Source organism: Triticum aestivum, chromosome 4A (genome assembly GCF_018294505.1).
Source record: "Triticum aestivum cultivar Chinese Spring chromosome 4A, IWGSC CS RefSeq v2.1, whole genome shotgun sequence".
Taxonomy (NCBI): domain Eukaryota; kingdom Viridiplantae; phylum Streptophyta; class Magnoliopsida; order Poales; family Poaceae; genus Triticum; species Triticum aestivum.
In genome coordinates, this window is record NC_057803.1 from 544,980,609 (window position 1) to 545,006,316 (window position 25,708).

The 25,708-nt window shown below is 49.4% G+C and overlaps 1 protein-coding gene and 1 long non-coding RNA gene across 2 annotated transcripts; one reads left to right on the forward strand and one right to left on the reverse strand.

Moving 5' to 3' along the window:
- Positions 1-312: 312 nt before the first annotated feature.
- LOC123086849 (uncharacterized) lies at positions 313-6,787 on the reverse strand. Its single transcript, XR_006441145.1, has 7 exons — positions 5,694-6,787; positions 4,472-4,543; positions 4,014-4,056; positions 3,816-3,939; positions 3,097-3,253; positions 2,726-2,973; positions 313-2,644 (listed from the first exon to the last, which is right to left on the reverse strand). It is a non-coding gene; the product is annotated as an uncharacterized lncRNA (long non-coding RNA).
- A 12,183-nt stretch (positions 6,788-18,970) lies between these two features.
- Positions 18,971-21,929, forward strand: LOC123086848 (metal transporter Nramp6). Its single transcript, XM_044508667.1, has 4 exons — positions 18,971-19,624; positions 20,296-20,432; positions 20,532-21,184; positions 21,317-21,929. Exons 1-4 carry the CDS (start codon positions 19,038-19,040, stop codon positions 21,533-21,535), a joined length of 1,596 nt encoding a protein of 531 aa, XP_044364602.1. The 5' UTR covers positions 18,971-19,037; the 3' UTR covers positions 21,536-21,929.
- Positions 21,930-25,708: the final 3,779 nt, after the last annotated feature.

Genomic DNA, 25,708 nt, shown 5'->3' on the forward strand with positions numbered 1-25,708 from the left:
ACCCAACTCCAAATTTCCGCATCTTTTTTCCAAGTTTGCCAAATTGCCATAGGCATTCCTATCTTCCCTAACTTAGATGCATTCGTCATCCACTCCATCCTCGTAGTTTTGACAAATTCAGAAATTTTCCCAAACAATTTTGCAACGTTATAGTGCTCTCATTTTTTTTCTTCTTATTTTAGCATTGTGTGAGAGCTGATAGTTCCACTCATACGGACCCTCATACCTCGTCATTATAATCACATATACAAAGAAAAATAGCCTAACACTTTTTATCATCCTAATAATTTACTCCATCGCTAATCCTCTTAACATAGCCAAATATCACTAATCGTGTAGAGGTTGAAGATGCAGTTGTCGGCCGTGATCCTCAGACTTGACCAACTCACACCGCACGGCTGCCCCCAACCCCGCCACAGCATTGTAGGCAGGTTCCCTTTGTCGAAGCTCGTACAACGTTTGGCCCCTCCTTTGGTATTTTGAAGTACATAACCATATGAATATGATGCTGTCAAAATTCCAACCAAACAAAAACTTGGTATATTGATATCATAGGCAAAATGTCAATTATTCTCCCAGTATATGTTCAGCTCATGACAACATCATCAGAAAAATGCAAAGGCTAACATAATTATACTATGGGCATGTGAAAGCTACCAAACTACAAAAACTGGTCGATGGCTTTCCATGTCTATGGCAAAGATAATAGGTAAATCCCACAAAAGATGTATATAAATGCATCTGCATCAAGTACATATGCTTCAGTGTTTTTTGTGACTCGTGTCGAACAAATAATTTGATACAATCCTATAGCCCATGCACCAAGAGCAAAAGGATATGTGCACTGATAACAAAGATTTCGACAGTTTCCTCTTTTTTAAGGAGACACGATAGACGACAATGATATTTTTCATCAGTGAAGTTCAGTCCAACCAAAGTGAATTTAATTGAAAGCAGGGTTGGGTGTATTGAAAGAAAATAAAACACATCCTGCAAGGTTACACATGCTGTGAAATATAGATTGTGCCTCGAAGCAATAAGTCCAACCTTGATTACACCCTGCTGATTAGCCCCTCAATCAACTCTAGTGGTATACATTTAACCAGCACTTAAATAATGTATGGTGGACTCTCCGAATTAATGTTTCTTGCAGAACACAATAAACTCTCAGTTAATACTTTTGCATGAATCAACAAGTATATACAACAGTGCGTACATGGGATGTCAAGGACTACATTGGACACCCAAGTTTGAGATAAGACCAGCAACCAAACTAAGAAAATAAATCTCAACTTGTCTTGTTATGTACGGAGACATCAAGCACTACACTAAACACCAAATTCTACACTGAGAAAAAAACTTTATTTATCATGTACGGGGATGGTAGCAGCTATTTAACCAGAGTTTTGCGGCACCATCCTGCCAAATGAAATCAAGAAGCTAATTTTAAAAGGGTCCATGCGACACCATATCTAATAGTCTACTGGAAACAACTTTAAAATAGTCTCTTAATGTGAACTATTTTTCTTCTTGGTATCCAAACAAAGCATTTTCATTTTGCCAGTGTATTGGCCTGTTATTCACTCATAGGGCACTGCAATATGATAAGGTATTCTTCATTTTATTATTGCTCGCTAGATTATTTTCAGTTCAACAACTGTCATACTCAAATTTCATCCTCTATGGCAAACCATTTAATTTCAGGGAACACAAAGAAGTCTAATTGATAGCAATTCTATTACTATTGGAAGAACACACAAGTAAATGGGAGTAAACTCTAAAATACAAACCATTTTAGCATACCATGTAATGTAATTTTTTTGGATTAAAACCAGACATCTTCATGGGAAAACATACCTATTTATATTATTCAGATTTCCTACAAAGAAAATCCTAGAGCGGGGAACCTAGAAGAAGGTTAACATAGAGCTAATACCGTATTAAGTGGAAAAGCATACATACGTACAGACCGGAGAGTAAGGGCATACCGTATGGGAGAAGAAACCACTACTGGATACATGGCATCGCATGACGCGCCCTTCCTCTCGCCTGCAACATCTGGAAAACAATTTTCCTATGTCTCTAATGAAGAATTTATGCTCCCAAAATACTACTGGTGCAATCTAATATATGAGATGATTTTTTTGCCTTCTCCTATTTGTACAGTAAATATTTTTCTTTTACCCAGGTTGACAAGTTAGTCACAGCCATAAAGAAGTATCATCCGTGCATTTAGTTGGGGAAGTTGCATCAACCTGTAGCGCCCGCTTCCCATGCGAATCAACGCATGCAACGAATTCAGAGGTGCCCAACAAATTTGTATGCAGTGATGTAAACTTGGATTTCGGGAGTCACACACGCTGGCAAATCAAGCAGGACGAGGCCTTAAAAAAATTCTGCAAAAGACAAACAAGTCACATTAATATTGGTTGTGATGTTGCTATTCCACGTGAGCATAAGAGCATAGGAAATTTCTATAAAGAAAAAAGAGCACCATAAACTACAATTAGGCAAAAACTGATATCTGTCTTAGTCCTATCCCTGAAACTCTTGGTAAGATGTAGCTCCTCACGAGCAAAAGTATATTGCCAGAACAGCTTATCCTTAATATGACGTGGGGCATTATAGCGGTCTTCGCCAGTTCCTGCAACGATCCCATGTTACAGTTAAGACTTGAAAACCATCTCTTCAGAAAAGTGGAGGATGAGATCTACGGGAGACCTACCTTAGCTTTGGCGTGCACTACGTACGGTGTGCCGCTGCTGCCAAATCTAGAGCTCGATGGCCGCCGCCTCCGTGGAGCCTCCTTCAACACATCAACAACTGAAGGACCAAATGTGGAGGAGCGGAATCGAGTGGGGAGAGGAGTGCCTTGGTGCAGGGCGGACGACTTGAAAGCATCGGGGGAGAGCATGACGCCACAGCTTCTCGCCTCCTCCACCTCCTCCTTCCTGCCTGGTCTATATCGAGTTTCTTGAAGAAAAAAAGGAACACATCAATTGAGTTATCGACAACAACTTTCCCGAGAAGGACATGATGTAGAAAAGAAATCTTGATCCTAGGTTAAACCATGATGGAAAAGCACAAACATCTGACCATCGTTTAGATGACGGAGGAGAATCTTCGTTCAAGCACTTCTCTTTTTCTGAAGGTATGTGCACCGAGAAAACAATATATTTTCAAGAAAAAGAATCTTCTCATGTGTAGCGCGGCAAACTGAATCTTCTCAGCATCAATCTCGTGAACCAGTGCACTATAAAGCAAAATATACAATCATCTCCTTTTACAACTTAGTACGCATACACTGAAGCAGCACCAAAGTGGGTAAAAGCAACAAATTTTAATCACAATCTATCAAGAAAATGTAATGTTTATAAATAGGATTGTATTGCAACAAAGCGTACTTTCAGCAAGTTTTTTAATTTTAGGAGTCGTTGTCATTGCTCATCAACACAAAGAATGATTATTTGCACAACAAAATTAACAGAGCATCCCACGTGTAGGTACAAAAGTAGAAAGAACAAGCTAGCCTCATTGGATCATTTTCTGAAGGTGTGTGCACTGATAAAAATAATCAAACCATGACCAAGTGACCATTCTACAAACGTTCACCATTCTACGCAGAGTGAGCAAATAGGCAATCTATGGAAACATGACAATATTTATTAAATTTGGCATGAAAAGATCCTTCAACATAGAGTAGCAATAATCCAATCACCAAAGAGAGAAAAATACAGAGTTGAGTAGCTTTAATGAATGGGCTAGCCCACATCACCAAAAAAGGGCAAACTTATAAAGTGAGCTCACTTGTTTACCTAGGTTGGAATTCCAAGACCTCGGCGAGCTTGTTCTCATAGGCGTCCTTCCATTGCACACGCCGCTATTAACCCATGTAGCCCTTCTGCGTCGTGCCACCGCGTGGGTGGGGTATGATCCTTGCTGTATCCAAAGAAAAATTGTTAGTATTTGATCTATGGAATCAAAAGTAGTGAGCTACCTGAAGTATCGATCACCTGTATATAAACCATGACATAATTTTGTCCCACCAATAAATTCCTAGCTGGTATAATGTCTGTAAATTGTCTCTCAGCTTTGTCAATCAACAACTACTTTTGCTTATCCTATCAATGGCTTAATTTGACAAACATAAACAATAACCATAATTTAGTTGAAACATATGCACGACAGAGATCAGAAAAGATAAGCTATGAGTGTATCAATTCCTGTAGTATCTCTCAATATACAAGCAGCAGTATAGAGCTCTGCTTATGAGGTTACAAACATCTTTGTATTCGCCAAAAGATGACCATGATATTTTTATAGCGGCTCAAAGTGCTGCCCGGCCGAGCTCAACCGGCGCGCCTCCCCCAGCAGCAGCGCCTACACTATTCTTGATGCAGACAAGTATGATGATAGTGGGGAGGCAACATGGAGCCGGCAATTTGATGAGCATTTCAAGGCCGCACCCCACCTTTTCATGTCTCTGCTACGCTTTCTTATTCCCACGTCCACGTGGAGAGTCTGGTTACCAGATAGAGGTCTCCTACAAAAAAAACTGAGTGAAAATGCATGCTACTACGAATACTATTTTCAGTACAGAAAGAACAAGCCTAATCCTGAGAAAATGAGCTGTGCTGAACAAGCCTAATCCGTGTACAAAGGAGCCAAAAAAACATGTTAACATTACCATCACCCATACAAGTAATTAATATAAAGAATTGTCATGGAAATATTCCTAAACTTTTCTAGGAATGTTGACGAGAGCTGCCAGTTGAAACTCATATGTGTTCCTTCATGTGCCTTTGCTTTGAAACATCTAGTTAGCTAAGTTCAATAGTATGAAAATCAATTATACTTCTAGCCCCTTCGAACACCGTCATACCAAAGTAGCAAGAATTCTCTTGTACAATCCATTTAATCTTATGATGGTACATATCATTAATTAGTTGTAGGAGTATTACACTGACCAATTTAGTTAGCAAAATAATTATTTATGTGCATATATCTTGATCTTGTAGACCTTTTAGTGTGGTGAGATCAGAGTGCCACCAGGGAAAATCCAAGATTAATTGATGTACCTATGACCTGGGTGATGCTCAACTAACTCAAATAATCATGTCATCTTTCCTTGAGAGCTCTACAGATTACTGACACCACCTTGTGCCCCACTGTTGGTTCAAATATGTTACTGTTGCCTTCATACAATCACTGATCGGAAGTGGCGCTAGAAGCTCCTTCATCTTATATGCCAATCGATGCTCATAGCATCAACAAGATACTGTGTGAAATCACATACAAATTATTCGTACAGACCTAATATATTTCATCTACATAGAGGTCACAACACCAACGTAGTGGGTGTATATAACTCAGTAGAAAAGGGTGGCGTGACCTACTGGAAACAAATACATGCAATAAGGAAATGTAGAAGCAATAATAGTAGAGGTGGATATAGAAGCAGTATTGGTGTTAATCAGCTCAAAACTCCCAACACCCAGCGCGTCCAAACTGACAATTGAGTGCACACAGAAATGTTTCGCTATCCCATAAATAAGACCAACAAAATTTAGCATCTTAATGGGAATATACACCTATTAATATTTGTGGGGTTTCCTACAAAGAAAATCGTGGGAAGTACCTAAAAGAAGGTTAACATAGAGCTAACACTGTATTAGTTGGAAAATCACAAATACCGTGGTATCGCATGACGTACGTGCCCTTCCTCTTGCCTGCAACATCTGGGAGCTGCATATATGCTTCCAGGTTTGTGCTAACTCTGCAAATTCAGAGTATGCCCAAAGACATTGTAGATATATTTAGTTCTTTGTGATCCAATATATTCAGGAAATAATAGTTCTAGTTCCATCCAGTAAAAACAAAAAATTTGACCAAGATTCCATCAGCCTGCTTATCCGATCAACATTTAATTACTGGATTTCAACTTAAATAAATTCTTTGGAGATGATGTGCTAGCTATAAAGGGAATGGCATTTGAGATGGTAAATTGAGTCAGTCAAACAACAAAAAGGAAGAACAAAGTTAGCGTATTACATATTTACATGCAGTCACGTTGGGCACAAACTGAAAAATGACTTCATGATAAGATCACATAAGCCTGTTGTAGTTATACATAATGGAGATGCACATCCATTCTCACCTTAGAACAATGTTCTTATATTTGTTTACTGAGGAAGTACCTTAGAACTAATGACTGTATGATGGGACTAAAGATACGAACGAAACGACGACGGACTCCCCTTTAATAGTATATATTACAAAAATAAACAGACCGTTTTTTCTTCTGAATGTTCATCAGTTATTGAGAAATATGACTCGTGCGAGATCAGTTTAGTACAACTAATGAAGCTGTTTCATTCTGTATTTTTCAAGAGAATCAGTTCTGTGTTGCATGACAGCAGACCAGCACGTAGTAGAACCAGAACCAAAGATGCACAGGGCTTCACATGTTTATGTCATAGCATATCATGTATAATTGTATATTGGGGGAAATTGCATTGCCAAAAAATGCAGAAAACTGAGGCAAACCTTAAGGCCCCGTTTGATAGCGAAGTTTTTTTAAAGTATTCTGATAATACTACAGTTTTTTAAAATACTACAGTTTAATTTACTGTGAGGTGTTTGGCTACCCACAAAAACTTCAGTATTAATACTGTGGTATTTCCAAAACCAGAGTATTTTCTCTGTCAAATAAAAAGAACCCCACACCTCTTTTTTTTTTTGAACGGTCACCGGGGGGGAGAGCTTCCCCACCTGAATATATTACCACTCAAAACAGTGGCGGAGCTTTGTGCAGAGCAAACTGGGCCATTGCCCCCCCAAACCCATGAGAAAGTTTGCAAATATCCCCTAGTATTCAGTCCATATGTCGAGTTAAAATCAGCCAAAAAGCATGTTTCTTGCCCCTCCAGCCCATTTGCCCCTCCATAAATTCAGCCCAAGCTCCGCCACTGACTCAAAAGGAGGAGTCGAGAATTACAATAGTAGTTTGGTTACAACATGATCATTAGGGTACAGCTGAAGAGAGGAAGTGAAGCCATTGTCTAGCGGAGATATTGTCTTCTTTCTTTTTGAACCGAAAAACCCATAGAGAGAAGTCAGCAACAATGTTCCGTATGGTGGTTCTGTGTGTATGATCGTCATTCCTGAAGACGAGCGCGTTTCTGGAATCCCATAGCTTCCAAGAGATAGTCAGAACCACCGAAGGCCAAATATTGGGGTTGAGGCCATGAAGCGTTGGGTGTTGGAGCAGAGCAGCAAGGGAGGTCGGGGCCGGCAGGCCCAGGGAGGACCAGACCTGTGTAGCGTAAGAACAGTTGGAGATGAGGTGGAGTGCATCTTCATGAGCGTCTTGACAGCGCGGACATGCGGCAGATTGGGCAATGTGTTTGTGGAACATGTTTGCCTTCGTGTTGAGCCGGTCACGGAGGAGGAGCCATGCGAAGATCTTGACTTTGATCGGGACTTTGGAAGACCAGACAAAGTCGTGGTGAGGGTCTGTATCATCTTCAGCAGTAATGGAGGAGTAGGCGTTCTTGGCAGAGAACGGTAGTCCGTGGGTGAGGGATCTTTCGTCAGGTTGGTCCGTTTGCTGGAAATCCTGCAACAACAACAGCACGCAATCCAACTCGCGAGCAGCAGCATTAGACAGACGGTTCCGTAGGTTCGCCAACAAGCTGGTTTGCCAAACAGTAGCCACTAAAACCTTGTCATCGATGGAGTGTAAGAAGAGGTTTGGGAAGACGTTTTGGAGGGGAGACTGCAGTAACCATTTATCAAGCCAAAAGAAAGTGGATAGGCCATTGTATGTGAGCACAAATGAGTGCTCAATTAGCAGTGGCAAGTTGTTGTTGATGATCTTCCAAAGGAAGGAGGGTTTTGAGGTTTTTGCTGCAATGCCAAGAGGGTATTGGTGGTGGTACCATTGGGTCCAGGGGATGTTTGGGTGTTGTAGAATTTTGGAGGAGAATTTCATAAGCAAGCAGCGGTTTTGAACTTCTAGATTTTTAATGCCTAGACCACCAGTATCTTTAGGTTTGCAAACGTTTTTCCACGCGACCAAGCAGCTCGCCCCAGTGCAGGTTGGCTCGTTAGACCAGAAGAACGCCCTCCGGATGGCGTCTAGTTTGGCTATGATCGATTTTGGTAGGCGAAAGACGGACATAAAATAAACTGTTAAGGAGTCAAGAACCGCAGTTAGCAGGGTGAGACGTGCCCCCCGAGAGAGCAGGCGGGCCACCCAACCTAAGAGGAATTTTCGAAAGTTGTCTATGATTGGGTCGAAAGCTGTGAGAGGCAGTTTGGTGGGGGAGAGTGGTAGACCTAGATACACTAGCGGGAAGGAGGATAAGGAACAACCAATCGCTGTGGCAATGCTGTTTTGCGTGGAAGAGTCGGTGGCTATGGTGAGAAGAGCCGTTTTTGGAAGTTGATGACTAGCCCCGTTGCAAGGGCGAAGTCATGAAGGGTGTTTTTGAGGATGATGGTGGCGGCGTCGCTAGCCGCAGCAATTATCAGTGTATCGTCAGCGTATTGAAGTGTCACAGGTGGTTCGTTAGGCCGTAACGAGTGACAAAGAACGTTGGTTTGGAACGCTTTTGCGATTAGACGTTGAAGGACGTCGTCAACGATGATGAATAAGTATGGCGAGAATGGATCACCTTGGCGGAGGCCACATCTACATTGAATCCAGGATCCTGGAACGCCATTTAAAAGGATAGCTGTTTTCCCAGTGAGAAGGATATTTTGTACCCAAGAACAGAAGTCAGAGGGAAAACCGCGGGCTTGTAAAATTTGTATGAGGGAGGACCAGCATATGGAGTCAAAAGCTTTCCTGAAATCGAGCTTGAAGATCATGGTCGGGGCTTTACGGGAGTGGCATGCACTGAGGATATCGGCAGCGTATATAAAGTTTTCAGCAATGTTACGTCCATGAAGGAAGCCAGTCTGGTCATAATGTATGAGCAGTGGGATGAGAGGTTTAACTCTATTGGTGAGGACTTTGGCAACTGCTTTTGGCGTGCAGTTTTGAAGAGATATGGGTCTAAACGCGTCTGGGGTTGTTGGTGCCTGAGATTTTGGAAGAAGGACCATGTAGGCCCGGTTGAATCGTTCTAAAGAAGCGGTTTGATCATGGAAGGCAGCGAAGAAGGTTAGGATGGGTTGTTTGATATCATTCCAATATTTTCTGAAGAAGATGGGTCCAAAGCCATCTGGTCCATGGCTAGCATTGGTGTTCATATAGAGGAAGGCTTGGTATATTTTGTCATAAGAGAAAGGTTGTGCAAGATCACTGAGCTGGGGGAGGGGTGAGGGGTACAGTTGTTGCAAGCTGAAGTTCCATGTTGCATTTTTTGAGGTCCCGATGAGCTGTTGGAAGAAGTCCTTTAAGATGTCAGCTTTTTGTTCATGCAGAAAAACTTCGGAAGTGTCGTGTAAAAGCATGGGAATCTTGTTTGATCGAGAGCGCTGCGTAGCCGAGGCATGGAAGAATCAAGTGTTTTCGTCACCGTCAATGGCGACCCTGATCTTTCCCCTCTGTTTCCAGAAGGCGATTTTTTGTTTGATGGTATGTTGTAGCAAGTTGGAGAGCGTAAGCCTCAGTTTTTGTTCGATCGGGAAGAGAGGAGCGAATTCCTCATTTAGGTCAAGGGCCTGGAGAGCGAGTTTGCAATTTGTTTCCCGTTGATAGATGGGCCACAGCGACTTGGCCCAAGACTTTAGGGCCGATCTTGTACCTTAATTTTTTGAGCGAGCGAAGCCGCCGGATCAATGAAACGCCCACCGTGGCGCTGTGGGCCGGGCTGCCAGCAGCCGCCCACAATGTTAGAACAGGCTGGGAAGGAGGTCCAAAATTGTTCAAATCGAAAAAGGAGGAAAGATGGGACGGATGTGGATACGGTGACGAGGAGTGAAACATGATCAGAGACAAATCGAGTGAGGGAGGTGAGGTGTGAGTTAGGGAAAAGAGCATCCCAAGATAGATTGATCAGTACCCTATCTAGGCGAATCAGCGTGGGGGATAGTCTTTTGTTTGACCAGGTAAATTCTCTATCAAGGAGCGGGAGCTCTAAGAGAGCAAGTTGGTCGATGGTGTCGTTAAAGGCATCAGCCTCCGATCGTCTAAAGTTGTCGTTGTTGCGTTCATTGGGGAATCGAGTCAGGTTGAAATCACCTATTAGGAGCCAAGGAGATTGAGGTGGTGGTTCGATCTGTTTCAGTTCGTCAAGGAAGACTAGTTTTAGCTCTCGTTGCGAGGGGGCGTAGACATTAGTGATGAAGATATTATGTGGCGATGCAAGACATGATAGCATTAATGTGGATGTGAAACGCCTGTGTTGGCAGTTGAGAAGCGAGAAGCAACGTGAGTTAGAAGCCAAGAGAATGCCGCCCGCCGTTCCGATTGCGTCGAGGTGGTTATTAGAGTCTAGGAAGCGCGGCAAGATCGATCATAGTTTGATTGTGTCTGGTTTTTGTAATTTGGTTTCTTGAAGAAGGGCAATGGATAGGCGTAGGACATTGATTTCAGAGAACACATTAGAGCACTTATCATTATCTCCTAGACCGCGAACGTTCCAGGACACGATAGAGTAGGTAGCGTTTTTCATAATGGAAACTTAAGTTGACACCTTACATAGGGGTATTGACCCAACAAGCAACCATTTCGGGTCATGGTACAGTACGGCAAACTGACAGAAGCAGGCATGAGCACCATTACAAGTAGATTAAACCTAACACAGCGACTACAGGTCGGAGCGAGGCCCCGGATACATGGCCAGACATGGCCGCCACACACGTGGCCGCGGAGAAGAGAGCACATCATGGCGATCCCTGGCCACCAGAACCGGAAGCGAGGTCTGCCAGCATCTCCGGCGTGGCGCCGCAGGCAGTAGCGACGGCGGCCAGGTCCTCAGGCGAGGCAGGACCGTGCGCAGAGCCGTCGATGAGCCCAGAGTCGTCGCAGAGCCGAGCGTGGATCAGGGCGTCGGAGAGGTCCTTAGAAGTAGCAGATAGGTCGAGCTTCTTTGCCTTGGAGCGCATGGCCTTGGAGGTCATGGAGGAGTAGATAGGCGGCTCTATTTCAGCCAGCCTAGCGCTGCGTCTAGCCTTGATGCCGGAGTCAGCAGCCATCTTGGCGCGCCTGCTGATGCGCCTGGCAAGGCACTCGTGCGTAGGCTCTGGGGGCAGGTCCAGTGGCTGGGCGGAGAGATCCACAGGAAGGGGGGGCGGCTGAAGGGCAGGTGGGGATGGTGGAGGAGGCAGCGTAGGTGGCAGAGGAAGTGGAGATGGTGGGGCTGGCAGTGCAAGCAGGGGACGTGCATGGCGCGAGCGAGCGTGCAGCTTCTGTGGAGAGGGGGAGCGAGCGGGAGGGGTCCATGGGGCATGAACAAGCATGGCAATGGGCATGCCGTCAGCCATGACTGCGAGGATTGGGATGCCGTCGAGCGGCCTGTCAGCAGTGGGAGATGGGGGAGGGCCCAAGGGCGACTCCGGGGTGCATGCAAATGGTGGCATGGCCATGGCAGTGTTCCTGATTTGAGTAACAGTGGAGGGAGAGGGGCGAGGGTTTGATGAGAGGGAGGATAGGGAGCCGTCGTCCCCGTCCTTAGAGCTGAAGGGCGATGCCCCGGAGCCGTGATGGAAGAGCGCGCGGCTCCAGCTTGACAACGATGATGTCGTTGTCGGGGAGACGCACCGTGAGGCATGGAGGGAGGACAAAATCGCAGGCAACCATGACGAGCGCGCGAACGCTAGAGTGGTCACCCTGGAAGCAGTGTTGGTCGGCAGAGACAAAGTCACCAAGGTGGGAGAAGTAGTCTGCCCCCTCCGGGTGCCAGAGCTCATCGGGATAATCGAAAGCCTCGATCTCAGCCATGTGAACGAAGATGGCCGTAGATCTATTGTCAACGTGTTCAGGCCTTTTGAAGAACAGGGAATTGCCCTGGTGGTGGATCGGCCCATGGCCAGTGGCCGCGAGGCGCTCGTCTGCGTTGGCAAAGGAGAGACGGCCAGCGCCACGTGCGGAGGAAGTGAGGCCGAATGTGGGATTGTTGCGGTGTTGAGCGAGGGCCTGGCGGCTGAACCTAAATGGGTTAGGCATAGGAGTGGCAAGGTGTACGTAGGCAAGGTTGTCCACCTGGCGGACTAGGCAGCTTGGAGGGACAAGGAGAGGGATGTGTGGTGCCAGTGGAGGGAAGCATGATGTTGCGGTGGGAATGGTGACTGGGGAAGGGGGTGGGGGTGGAGCGAAGGACGGCGTCGGGGGGGAGGATGAGGAGGTGCGCGGTCCGAAGATGAGCGGGAGACGGAATGGCGGCAGATCGTTGGTGAGGACGCAGTGGGAGCCGAACCAGATTGGTGCGCCATCGGAGCGCGTGGAGCCGGCCGACGAGCCGGAGGCGGTGTGGGTGCCCGTCGTGTGTGCCATAGAGCTGCATGGCGGTCGCACAAAAGCAGGGTTAATACGCGGTGAAGGGGGCATAGGAGGGAAGAACGGGAGGAAGCGGATGGCCTTGCACCTGTAGCTCCGGTGGCCGGAGCACCAGCAGCGAGAGCACCGGACGGGGTCGCGACAGTCTGCGATGGTGTGGTCGCTAGCAAGGCACCGAAAACACCTAGTCTTCTTCTTGCGGCTGTAGTGGTGGTGGAAGTGTTTGAGGCTAACCATCTGGGAAGGAGGCGATTTATAGGCTGGAGAGGGCGATGGATGGGGGAGAGGGGATGCAGGGGCCCGAGGCGGGGAGCAGAGCAAAACCTCCCGGTAGCTGCGCGGGTCTTGCAGCGGCGTGGAGATCGAAGAGCTTAGCGGACTGGCAGCGGTGGCAGGGGCGTGGCACTGGGTAATGGCGATCTCGGGATGGAGCTGAGGGGACTGGGCGGAGAGTAGGCTGACGGAGGTAGGGGAGGCAGGTGGTGGAGTAGACGTGATGATGGTCGCATGCGTGCGCATGCATGCGTTGGTTTTGTCGCGCGGTGAGGATGAGCGGGGGTGCGATTGTGGGACCCGTGGATTAGTGGCTGTTAGGTAAGATATGGGGTGCGCGTTGGAACCTGGGGGATCGAGCAGGCCGAGCGGCCGACCGGGGGGCGGCTGTGGCGACGCAGGTGGGCCGGATGCGTCAGTGGCATGTGATGGGTGGCGTGAGGTCGGGTGGTCTAAGGTTGGATTGTTTAACGAACTAGGCTGGTCGAGGGGGTGTACGGTGCGGTCGTCTACACCGTCTTGTTTTCTCTCTGGAGAAAGGATGCAGGGATACTTGGCGGGGGAGGCCGAACCAGATGAGCGGCACACGTGTCCCAGGCCATCGATTGCGTTCCGGTCAACCGAGGCAGCAGCAGTGGAATCCACGCATGGAACGGTGTGTTGTATCTTGGTATGTAGGTGAGAAGATCTTGCGGTAGTTTTTTAGTTGACGGGTGCGGTCCAAGCAAGGATGTGCGGTGAGTGGGCAGGATGGGTGCGAATGGATCGATTGAGTCCGGTTCAAACACTACAGGCAATGGTACCGATCGCACTATTTGAGATGCTTGGTCAAACGAGTCAAATAGTTGAAGTTCAAAATTTGAAAAAAGGATGGGCGCGCAACGGAGGACCTCAGATCTGACCTTGACCGAGTACACATGCACTAAAAGCAAGTTCGGAGCAAGCGTGATCGCATGGAAAACCCGTTGGAACGAAAACTGGTGGTCTAGAGCATTATTAATCAGAGTTTCATTAGCGCAAACTGACTTAGAAGAGAACACAATCCAGATAGGAGTATTTGGTTGGTGTGTTAGGCATGTGGTAGGAGTAGTGACAAGGCAGTGGTACTTAGAAAAAATCAGCTTATTGAACGAAATGCCAGGCCGGAACGGTCGTACCTTTGCATGCGATCGCAGAGTGGAGCTAGTTGCGGGAGTTGCAGTAGGTCCAGCAGGCAGCCGACCGTTGGCGAGAGAATGGCCCACCTACATGGAGGCCATGCACGGAGAGGAGCGTGCTGAGTCGTCGACGACTACGCGAGGAGGCGCCAGCGCATCATGTAGCGGCGAGGATGGCCGCGCCGCCAGCATGGCCGGCGAGGCATGAGGCGCCACGGTGATGGTGGCGAACATGCGAGGCGCCACAATCGGGGAGCAGGCCGCCATGAGCGTGGCAACGTGGTGGGAGGCGACCGGTACATTGAACGCAGCGTTGGAGAGGCGTTGAACTTCGATAGAACACGCAGGTCCACCAAAGCGGAAGGAGAGAAGCGAGGCGACGAGAGTTTCATCGACCATAAAATCCGCTTTATGGACGAAGAAGATGATTGAGGTGGGCGAGGCCGAGGCAATTGGCGCTGCAAAAACTTTGGACGAGCAGAGATCATGAATGTTGCGCGCGAAGTCGACGCCGGGAGAGGGGAAGAACCCGAGCTGAGAGCGCAGGAATGCGTCGGCATGGCCGAAGCGGTCACCAATGTCAAGGGGCTTTGTTTGGTGGATGGGTGGACGGTGTGTGGAGGTGGGTGGCGGTGGAAAAGGGAGAAACTGGATGGAGTGGCTTGTGGCGACGAGGATGGGCTCGGCAATGAGAGCTTGAACGATGCGCATATCGGATACAGAGATGCGAAAGAGTTGATCATGGAGGCGAGTCACCTGGAAAGCGGGGGCGTTGCCGCCCAGGCAGGCTTGCATGAGGACGGCCACCAGTTCTTCGTCAAGGACGAGCGAAGAATGGTGGACATGCATGGAGAGGAAGCATGGGGGTTCATGGCGACGCGGGTTGATATGCTTGGAAAGGCACCGCCAAACTTGCGCCTGGAAGTCGTCACCCATAGCGTCGCTGACGCCGAGTGCGGCCCGCAAGGCTTTGGCGGTGGGGGAGTCATGCCGTCGGAGAGGGTCATGGAAGGTGGCCGTCGTAGGAGGCAGGGGAGGGGTGGAGGCGGTGGGTGGGGCTGGGACGCCGGAGGGGAGAGGGGAGCGAGGGGGGACGGGAGCATCCATCTCCTTCCGGATCAAAATGATCCGAAAGAATTATAATTTCGCCCTTCTGCCCACACCACGCAAAAGAAACGGGTGTCTTCAACTTCTTCCTCGATCCAAGCCATCGCCGCATCGCCGTCTCTGAAGATCTTCTACTTCGGCGGTCATGGACAAACCAAGAGACAGTACATCCTCATGCCTCTCTACACAGGCCGCCCATTACCTCCTGGCTACGTACCTTGCCTTAGACCATGCGGTAGAGGCCACGCCGCGGAGTGACCCTCGCACGACGATGAATGCCGATGCTTGGCACCGCGAGGCCATGGAATGTTGTCATGGTGGAGAGGCTGCAGAGAAACACCTGGGCGCGGCAGGATGGCGATACACGAGGAGTCAGTGGCACAGAAGGCTTGGAGCTAGCTGTGGACATGACGAACACCATCTTGGCCACCCGTTTACAATTCACGGTCAGCTCCTGGTTCCCCTCGACGATGATATGGATGAAGGTCAGGCCGTTTAGTCCACACGCACTTGCACAGCTTCCGACCAGCAAAGCCATGTGCAGAGAGTGACGTGTTACCTCCACGCGCAGCTCCACCATGACTCGACGGTGATGAGTCGGCTACTTCGCGATGCTGAGCGTCCTCCAAGGGAAGCTACAAGCCATGTCTATGGCCGTGCAGTGCCGTTCAGTTTGTGCATGCGGATGATAAATGTGCATGGCCGATCAGTTGCATGCAACGCCGAGCTAGCTAAAACTCATTTTACATCGCTACATACGGCGCTAGCCAAACGGGTCGCTGTATTATCAAAACTCCAAAATAGTTTGATATGTCAAAACCATGGTATCTTGCACCAATGGGTTAAAATACTGCAGTTCTTCAATACCCTGTTTTTTGCAGTACTTTGCTATCAAACACAGCCTTAGTTAGCAGGCCGAGCTGTGCCATGCAGGCTGTTGCATTAGTAGTGGGTTGCAGAGACAGCGGAGTGGGGTGGATCCTTCAGGTCCGTGGAGTGAAGGGGCGGAGGAAGACGGCGTCGGGCAGGCAAGTCCGAGCATCGAGACCCCCACATCGTGCGGGGCACGTGGAGAGAAAGGAGTCAGGGTCATCGAGCTCAGAGGATTTTGGCGTTGGATTCTCGGTACGCCGGCAGCAGACTGGTCGGCAGCGTCGGCGGAGACGTTGTCTCGGCAGTGAGAATGAAGATGAAGGGGAGCCGCGGTCGAGATGTGAGGTCGATATTCAAAATTCAACAGAACATACAAGGAGAAATCACAGAGACTAAGACCCTCGACATCGTCGGAAGGAGCACCTCAAATGAATCAAACGAAGAACAATGAAACAGGGGTGCGAGATTGGAACCGATTACGAATACAATACCTGCGACTTACCCGACGACCAGAGGTGGAAGAGAGGAGAGGAGAAGTCAATCAAATCCTCCGATGCACGAAGGCGGCGGCGGCTCCTCTAGGACCTCGTCGGCGGCGATTGCGGTCCTCGGCGGTGTGTCCCGACGGAGACCTGGTGGTCCGCAATGAAGGCGGTGGCTCCTCTTGTTCCTCGGCGGCGGTGGCTCCTCTTGTTCCTCGGCGGCGGCGGCTCGTCTCGGATCGACGGCGTTTCAGGGATCCATGAGCGCGAGGGCGGCGGCGGCTCGTCTCGGATCGGCGACGTTTCAGGGATCCACGAGCGCGAGGGCGGCGGCCAAGGGATCTCTGGAGGCCTCGCTCGCTCACTCGTGCGTGCGAGTCGTGGGTCGTTTATGCGACTGCTTAATTTTCGTAGAGTTTTTCACCGTTTGTGCGACTGCGTTGCCTTGGGGGCATTGCTAACATAGCTTTTTTTTTGGCTCGACGGTTTAGTGGGGAAATACTGGGAGGGGGGAGGTGGGAGGTAGGACGAAAATAAATAAGAGGAGGTGGGATGAAAGTTAACTGACGGAGACTACCAACTGCTTCATTAAAAATAGAGATCAGAGTGCGTAGAGTGGTAAACTGAACAAGTTGTGCTGGGAATAATTGAAATGTACGTGTGTGTGCGCGCTTCGATGACCACCGACATCGCTGGAACGAGCGTCCTTCACCAGCCGCCAGTCCAACGCCCTGTCAGCTGCACACTAGGGCGATGGCGCTCGCGCTCGTTAATTAGTTCCTAGGTGCTACGGTTCGGGCGAGAGGAATCAGGAACGTCTTCTTCAATCTGAAAACCAATGGGCTGAATTCCACATCGAAAATCCTACACCTTCGTAGGCTCTGTGAAAACTCTGCGTAATCCTCCATCTAACTACCCCCACCCTTTTGAGATTTTCAGGGGGTGGGCCCCTTCCTCTTATAAGAGTATCTACAGCCGGACGCCTTATACCGGTCTTAAATGCCCGGACGGCCCGCCCCGTCACTCATCGATCATGTTTTTTGACCCACTTGGACGCCTCAAACGGCCCTCAAACGCCCGGGTTGGCTGACACCCCTCATATCCACCTCGCGCCCGGGCACGCCCGCCACGTCAGCTCGGCCCACCCCCCACTCCGTCCCCACAATATTCCCAATCCGGAAACCCTAGCTCACTCCACTTTGATCTGTCTCTTCTTCTTCCCTCCGATTTCTCCGATTCGATTCACTTCGACCAATCCGGTGACTGCGCCCACCATGTCGTGCGCCGGCAGCCGCTCCTCCGACTTCGATGAGGATCTAGCCCTCCGCATTGCCCTCGAGAGGTCCAAGGTGGACAGGGGGGGCAGTTCCGAATCGGCCTGGCCTCTCCCTCGCCGCTGCAGTGAGGAAGCCGGCGCTGGCTCCTCCCGGTCCATGCTTGGCTCCGCATGGGATGCGCAGTCGCCTCCCCCACATCGTCCCCTTCCTCCGCTGCCTGCTGCTCCCTCACGCGGGTAGCGGTGGGTGCTTGTGCCCGTCGCTACGGCACCGGCCCAGCCATGCATGCAGGAGTCAGAGGCGCGCGCCACCCGCCGCGAGAGGCAGCGAGCAAGGGAGAGGGACGCGGCGGAGAGCTCTGTCCGCCGCCGCCGTGGGTTACCTGCGGAGCCCGGCGAGGACAAGCGACTCCTCGCGTAGGTCTACCTCCGGTCGCTTACGACGGCGGAGACAGACACTCGGCGGCTCCGGTGGAAGAATGTGAAGGTTCTATGGCTAGCTATCGAGCAGTCCAAGCTCGAGACCAAGGAGAAGGCGATGGAGGCGGCTCGACTGGCCAAGCTGAAGCGGCAGCAGGACCGGGCCGTCCGGCGCCTCAAGGGCCTCATCATCGTCTCCTCCTCTTCCGACGACGACGGCGGCGGCTCCTCGTCCGACGAGTGGACGATCCTCCACCAGCCACCGATGGCTACAGCTGCGCCGGCGATCGAAAGGGGAAGGGCCGCCCCGGAAGTGGAGAAGATCCGCGTTGTTTCAATTTAGTTTCAAGCTTTAGACGTAATTTCAAGTTGTTCGTGGTATGAACTTTGGTGGCCGTTTGAACATCCGATCTTTTGGTGAAAGTATTGTGCTTGCCTGTGTCCGTTTGCTGATCTACGTATTTTGATTGACGCTGCATGATTTAGTATGAATATAGGGGATCGAATATGAGATACACGGACGTGGACGAGGCTATTTGAGTAGTGCCTTGTTATTGCCCGCGGACGTGTCCGGACACGTCAGGAGGCGTTTAAGAGGTCATATTTGTCCTCTGCGGCCGTAGATGCTTTAACATCCAATCCTAGCCCCCTTGATAGGACTGCACGTAAAGCACTTAAATTGTGATTGCTCATTCCACACGCGCTTGCTAGAGCAGCCGCGTGCATCGAACACCCAGGTCAAAGAGCGAAGCCGTGCACACGACCTTTTTCGCCTGTACGGTTCACGCACGCCGCATGCAGGCATGCAGGCATGCGAGGGCACACCAGCCAAAATGTTTCGGCCTCGTGGATTTCTGGGGTGTATATTTAGTTTTGTGCAACGAGGATCATATGGTTTAACCACGGGCATTCCCAAGCCACAGGAGCCCGCGAAAACATCCGGCAAAGAAGGCCGGCCGGCGCTCGGTTTCGCGCAACGCAGCTTCACCGCCCGTCGTCCCATGGCCGCCGACGGGGACCCAGCCGCGGGCACCGGCCCCGACGTCGAGGCGCACGCGCTGCTCCGCGCGTCCTCCTCCTCCTCCGACGAGGACCCCGAGCAGTGCGCCTTCGAGCCGGCCGAGAAGATCGTCGTGTCCATCGCCGCCGACCCCGACGCCGACGAGGAGGACCTCTTCTCCGCCACCGGCCGCGCGCCGCCCTTCTCGTGGCGCAAGCTCTGGCTCTTCACGGGGCCCGGGTTCCTGATGAGCATCGCCTTCCTCGACCCGGGCAACCTCGAGGGCGACCTCCAGGCCGGCGCCACCGCCGGCGACACGCTGCTCTGGCTGCTTCTCTGGGCCACGGCCATGGGGCTGCTCGTCCAGCTGCTCGCCGCGCGCCTCGGGGTGGCCACCGGGAAGAACCTCGCCGAGCTCTGCCGCGACGAGTACCCGGACTGGGTGCGCCGCGCGCTCTGGCTCATGGCCGAGGTCTCCATGGTCAGCGCCGACATCCAGGAGGTCATCGGGAGCGCCATTGCCATCAAGATCCTCAGCCGCGGATTCCTGCCCATTTGGGCCGGCGTTGTCATCACCGCATTGGACTGGTGAGTTTTGATCGCCTCTTCTTGTGCTGTTGAGATGTACTGCTCGATGCCAGTTGCCAAAATGTTTGAGTTATTCTGGACTGGAGATTTCTTGTCAGCTCCCAGAAATCTGTGGCTCACCCCAAATCTTTAGGATGAAACCGTCCATGTGTTGCAAAAAACTGTTCAGCAGCGAGTCGCAGCAAAACTTGAAATTTGAACGAATTAGTTTCAGTTTGTAGATTCAGTTGCAAAAACTGAAATTTGATCAAGTTAGTTCCAGTTTGTGGTATCCTTTTGGTCGACTTGACCGGTGCATCATTCAAAACTTTTAGTCAGTACACATTTGTAGAGATGGAACAACATTTATCACATCGATATATGACATGCTGCAGAATATTTTTGTTGAACTTTGTAGGCGACCAGGAGTGAACATTTCCCTATGGAGATATCAGAAATGTGAAAATTACTTGATCATTTTGATTTCTACTGTATGCACTATGCACGAAAACTAGCATAGGAGTAACGACAGAAATGAAGTTTGTGTTATTTTACATTATACATCACCAGAGCTACTGCACCAACATTTCCAAATTGCTTGCTTACATGGTGAGCATTTATTTTGTTGTAGTTATTATTTGGGTGAACACAAGGTTCCACTCGACTTACCTTAATATACTTTTTTTCATCAGCTTTATTTTTCTTTCCATCGAGAACTACGGAGTGAGAAAATTGGAGGCTCTATTTGCAGTTCTGATTGCAATAATGGCCTGGTCCTTCGCATGGATGTTCATAGAAACCAAACCCAGTGGGAAAGACCTAATTGTTGGTAAGTATCTTTTCTTCTTCTTCTTCTTCTTTAACAAATTAAATTTGATCCACATTATTCTGCTTCATCTGACGCAAAAATAATCTCTATGCAAAATAGGTCTTCTGGTTCCTAAGCTGAGCTCAAGAACACTAAGGCAAGCAGTAGGGATCGTGGGATGTGTCATCACCCCCCACAATGTGTTCCTCCATTCTGCTCTCGTCCAATCAAGAAAAGTAGACCAGAACAAGGAATACCAAGTCCGGGAAGCGCTGAGGTACTACAGCATCGAATCAACCATGGCGCTGGTGGTGCCCTTCATGATAAACCTATTTGTCACGACGGTTTTCGCCAAAGGGTTTTACGGCACCGAAGAAGCGCGCACGATCGGGCTCGAAAACGCCGGACAGTATCTCCAAGAAAAGTTTGGGGGAGATTACTTCCCCATCCTCTCCATTTGGGGGGTCGGCCTGTTGGCCGCCGGCACAAGCAGCACCATTACCGGAACCTATGCCGGACAGTTCATAATGGATGGGTTCCTCAACTGGCGGCTGAAGAAATGGATGAGGGCGATGATCACCCGAAGCTTTGCGATCGTGCCGACGATCGTTGTCGCGCTGTACTTCAACGCGTCTGAATCAGCGCTGGATGTTCTGAACGAGTGGCTCAACGTCCTCCAGTCAGTTCAGATCCCTTTCTCGCTCATACCGCTGATAACGTTGGTGTCCAAGGAGCAGGTCATGGGGGTGTTCAAGATAGGTCTAACAACACAGGTGAGTAATGGCCGCTGATGCTGAAATCCAACAAGTCCTAGTAGTGTTGTACTTAGCTGTTTTCAGTTTAGCCAAATCATTATCAGTCGCACATATGATTATGAACTGACCTTGGCATGCATGTTGGTGCAGATTGTGACCTGGACGGTTGCGTCGTTGCCGATCCTGATCAACGGCTATCTCTTGTTGGATTTCTTCTCGTCGGAAATTAGGGGCGCGGTGTCGGGCTCGTTTCTCTGCGTGGCTGTGGTTGCTTATGCCGCGTTCCTACTCTATCTCATCCTCCGGTGCACGGACCTGCCTAACCATGTATTTACACCAGTAAACAACAAGGATGCTAGCTTCAAATGACAAAGAACAGGGTGTGTATAGTATAGCCAGTTTTGTTCTACCATAGGTCCATAGCTTAATAGCATAGCATAGAGGATTCCTGGTGCTCGTTGCAAGTATGTATAGTCAGTATACAAGAGTCAGATCCGATCGAGATTTGGGGTATCACATTGTAGATTTGTAAGGACTGCAGCGCTGGCAGCAGGCGTAGCCAGGGAGGAAAGGCGTAAAGCAGGGGAGGAGAAAGCGGCAAGGAGACGCGAGAGTGTTTGAATTCGAGGGGTGTCGAGTGGGCTGTAAGCCGTGTAATGGTGTTGGGCCGTGGGCCTTGTAAGTGTGAGTCGGACCCGTTTATATAAGCGAGTCGGATCGCTGTGGATAGGCATCAACGATGAAATAGATCATTATGAGCCACAGGCTCCTCCTTCCTCCTCTCACTATCTTCTCCTAGTTGTTGTCTCTCCCTCTCTACCAAATTCAAATCTGCTACCTCTCATCCCGCTACCTTGTCGGCGACGAACCTTGGCCGACCCTAGGTTGTGACAATCTAGTATCAGAGCCTCTCCTTCCGCTCGCGCAGCCACCAAAAAAAATTCTCCCCAATTTCGTACCCAGCAAATCCGCGGCGAAGGTTACAGATCGCTCTAGGGCTTGATCTGTGTAAATCCAGACCCGAGGTGGGTTGAGTTGGGGAATGATGCAGCCACGGCGACATTCAAACCGAATCCGCTGACGCGGTTTCTCGCCGATGAGGTGGAGGCGTTCCAAGAGCGGATGCTCAAGGAATTCACCGAGTTACGGGCGAATCAGAGCAAGTAGGCAGCTGTGGACGACATCTGCGAGAAGCTCGCTGCTCTGGATGCGAAGCTCATGGAGCAAGCGACGCGCCTGGATAAAGTACAAGTCAAGGTGGATCTCTCATGCGACACTCTGGAGCAGGTACAACAAGGGTAACTCCATGTGACTCAAGGAGGCAAGTCCACGGGCTCGGGAGAGAGCTCTTCCTCGACTGCATCTGAGGTTTCAGATGGATTCTAGGGGCAGGACCATGTTTCATGCGGTCGCCGCCTTGTCCAGTTCAGGTACCTATCCCGTTGCCCATTGTGCAGCCGCTAGTGCCACTTGCAGTTGAGGAGAGTGGGGAAAGGCGACAGTGGATGCCTAAGATGGATTTTCTACGGTTCGATGGCTCGGATGTGCGGATTTGGTTAGGCAGATGTGAAGCCTTCTTCCAGCTCTACCACATACCTGACAATTTCAAGGTGACCTCCGCCTCTTTGTATCTGTCCGACAATGCTGCTCACTCATATCAAGGGTTCAAACAGTTAGGGGTATTCCATACGTGGGAGCAGTTTTGTGTTGCGGTACTGCAGGAGTCCGATGTGGACGTATACAGACAGAAGATGAAAGACCTGATGCTGTTGAAACAAACATGCACTATGGAGGAGTATAAACGACTGTTTAAGATATCTTCCGATATTCCGATAAATCGGCCGATTTATCGCTTACCAGTGTCTGACCGATAAGATATATCGGCCGATAAATCAACCGATATGATGATAAACCAGCCGATATGCCGATAAACTGGCCGATTTACTCCTTATCATGGGTCGACCGATAAGTTCTCGATAAGCGATATCCCCAACATTGGTATAAACAACAGTTTCTGCAACTTGTGTACACTGTCAGGTTGTATGAGCCAGCAATCAGTGATATGTTTCTAGTCACAAGGTTTGTGATGGGTCTTAAGGAAGAGCTTCGAGCTAGAGTGGAGATCCAAATTCCCACAACAGTTCAGGTGGCCGCTCTGTATGCTTCATTTCAGGAAGGATTGATGTTACAGAGCAAAACCCCAAAGACAAATTACTTCCACAACTCATACACAAAAACTGATTCAAAATCTCAGTTGGCAACAGGTGACTTGTGGAAAGCCAAGCAACTCAAGGTATACAGACGAGCAAATGGTCTTTGTTATAAATGTGGAGAGAAGTTTCTACCTGGGCACATGTGCAATCAACCTGCTGCACAAACTAGTCAGCTCAAAGTTGCTGAGATGGTAGATCCCCATGAGATCATTTCAAATGCAGTTCTAGATGCCTTGGTAACTGGTGATACGGAAGAATGTGCAGCTATCTCAGCTACTGCCCTATCTGGTGCTCATCATCCCAAAACAATTCAGTTGATGGCCTTGGTTGGAAATCAGGTGGTGCTTATTCTAATTGACTCGAACATCACTCGCACATTTGTGGATCAGGCTCTATTGAGCAGAATATCAGTTGCTATAGAAAAAATACAAGTACCTCTCCAAGTTAAAGTGGCTAATGGACAGTTAGTGCAGTGTACAGAAGTTATTCCTCAACTAACTTGGTGGTTGCAGGGGCACAATTTCAGTAACTCCATGCAGGTGTTTTCTGTGACGCCCGGATAATTAAGTTACAATAATCCCCTTCTAATGGTGCCATATCACCACGATTACTGTTCTTAAACTCACGTTGGTTCAAAACCGGTTCAAATTCAAATCCAAAACAAAGTCAAAAATAAAAGTTTTCAAATGTAAAAACTAAAATGTGTAGACTATGAAAATTAATTCGTAAGTATTGTTGGTGAAGAAACCAAGTTTTTATAGAATGTTTAAGTGCTCAAAAGTAATGAAAACAGTATCTAAAACAATTAGTTAAATGCCTTTTCTAATATATAAAATTTCAAACAAATTTATTTGGGACTAGCACTTTTTGTGGCAGAGGTATAAATAGTAATAATAATTTAGAAACTACTTTGGTATTTTAAATAAACTAAACTATTGTGGAAATTAAATAAGCATGTAAAAAGAAAAGAAAATAAAACAAAACACAAAATAAAAACAGAAATAAAATGAAGCTCCCTCCCATGGGCAACCCGGCCCATCTACCTAGCAGGCCTGCATAGCCTAGCCCAACACCCCCTGTTTTCCCCTTCCTGCCGCTACAGAAGCAGACGGCGCCGTGGCTTGTCTCAAAAAAAAAAAAAAAAAGACGGCGCCGTGGCGGCCATCCACGGCGCCATGGCCGCGGTTGCGACCATCGGCACCCTCCCTCCCGCCTATTTAGCTGACCCCGGCGCCCCCTTCTTCCCCCTGGAACCCTAACCTCTATCCCCTCGCGCCCCCTCTCCCTCTGCCACTCTCGCGCCCGACGCCCCTCGCCGTCATCATCGCGGCCACCGCCGTCTCCGGCGTGCGGGAGCACGTCCAGGAGGTCCCCCGCGGCCGGCTTCGTCCGTCCCAGGGACTAGCTCAAGCCGGGACGCCCTCGAGCTGACGTCGTCTTCGTCCCCTTCGTCCGGCCGTCACCACTCTCGCCGTCGTTGCGGTGGCTCCGGTCCACCCCGACCCTCCCTGAGCACTCCAAGGATGCACTGTGAGCTCCTCCCCTGTTCCCCCCTGCTTGCCCTATCGATCCGTTGCCGTAGCTGTCGTCCCTGAGCTCGTCCGGGATCCCGCGTACGCGTACACGTACGTGCGTGGATCCTGCCACTGCTCTCTATCCTTGCTGCTGCCGCCGCTAGTGCTAATGCTTTGCGTTGCCGCTGCTAGATGCCGCTCCTGCTACCTGATGCCACTGCCGCTGCTACTTGCCCTGCCTGTTGCTGTTGCCGATGCCGCAAGCAGCTGCTCTGCTGGTTGCCGGTGTCGCCGGTGCTTCCTGCGCGCGCCCGCCGGAGCACCCGGGACGCGCCCGTCCGCCTCACGCACGGCCTTGGCTCCCTTGCTGCAGCGCCCTTGCCCGCTTGCTCCTGCTCTACTGTACCGCTGCTTGCTACTGTAGATGTTGCTAGCTTTTCTAAATCTACAATGACTAACCCTCAAGGCAGTCCCTAAACAGCGCCTAAACAACTACTAACAGGAGTAAAAATAATATGAGTAGAAAGTATACATGACAAGCTCTATTTTATCCCACTGGACCAAATCCTTTTGATGTATAGATTAATTCCTACGAAAATCACAAAGTTCAATGTTCTGTTAATAGAAAACCGAAAACAGCTTTAATTTCATAGCTACTTTAGAGCTGTTGATGATCAAGCAAATGAACTCTAACAGAGATGAAAATGCTACTATCTAGTAGATCACAGAAAAATGCTCAAAATTTATATAAGGCAGAAAATCATAGGATGTACAGAACAATAGTTGTAGCGTTTCGAAAACAGCCAAATAATGTT

Bases quoted from the DNA above. Each gene is read 5' to 3' on its own strand.
- LOC123086848 (XM_044508667.1), top strand. From the start codon at position 19,038: ATGGCCGCCGACGGGGACCCAGCCGCGGGCACCGGCCCCGACGTCGAG. The intron at 20,433-20,531 runs GTAAGTATCTTT...TATGCAAAATAG, and splicing joins TGGGAAAGACCTAATTGTTG to GTCTTCTGGTTCCTAAGCTG. The intron at 21,185-21,316 runs GTGAGTAATGGC...ATGTTGGTGCAG, and splicing joins AGATAGGTCTAACAACACAG to ATTGTGACCTGGACGGTTGC.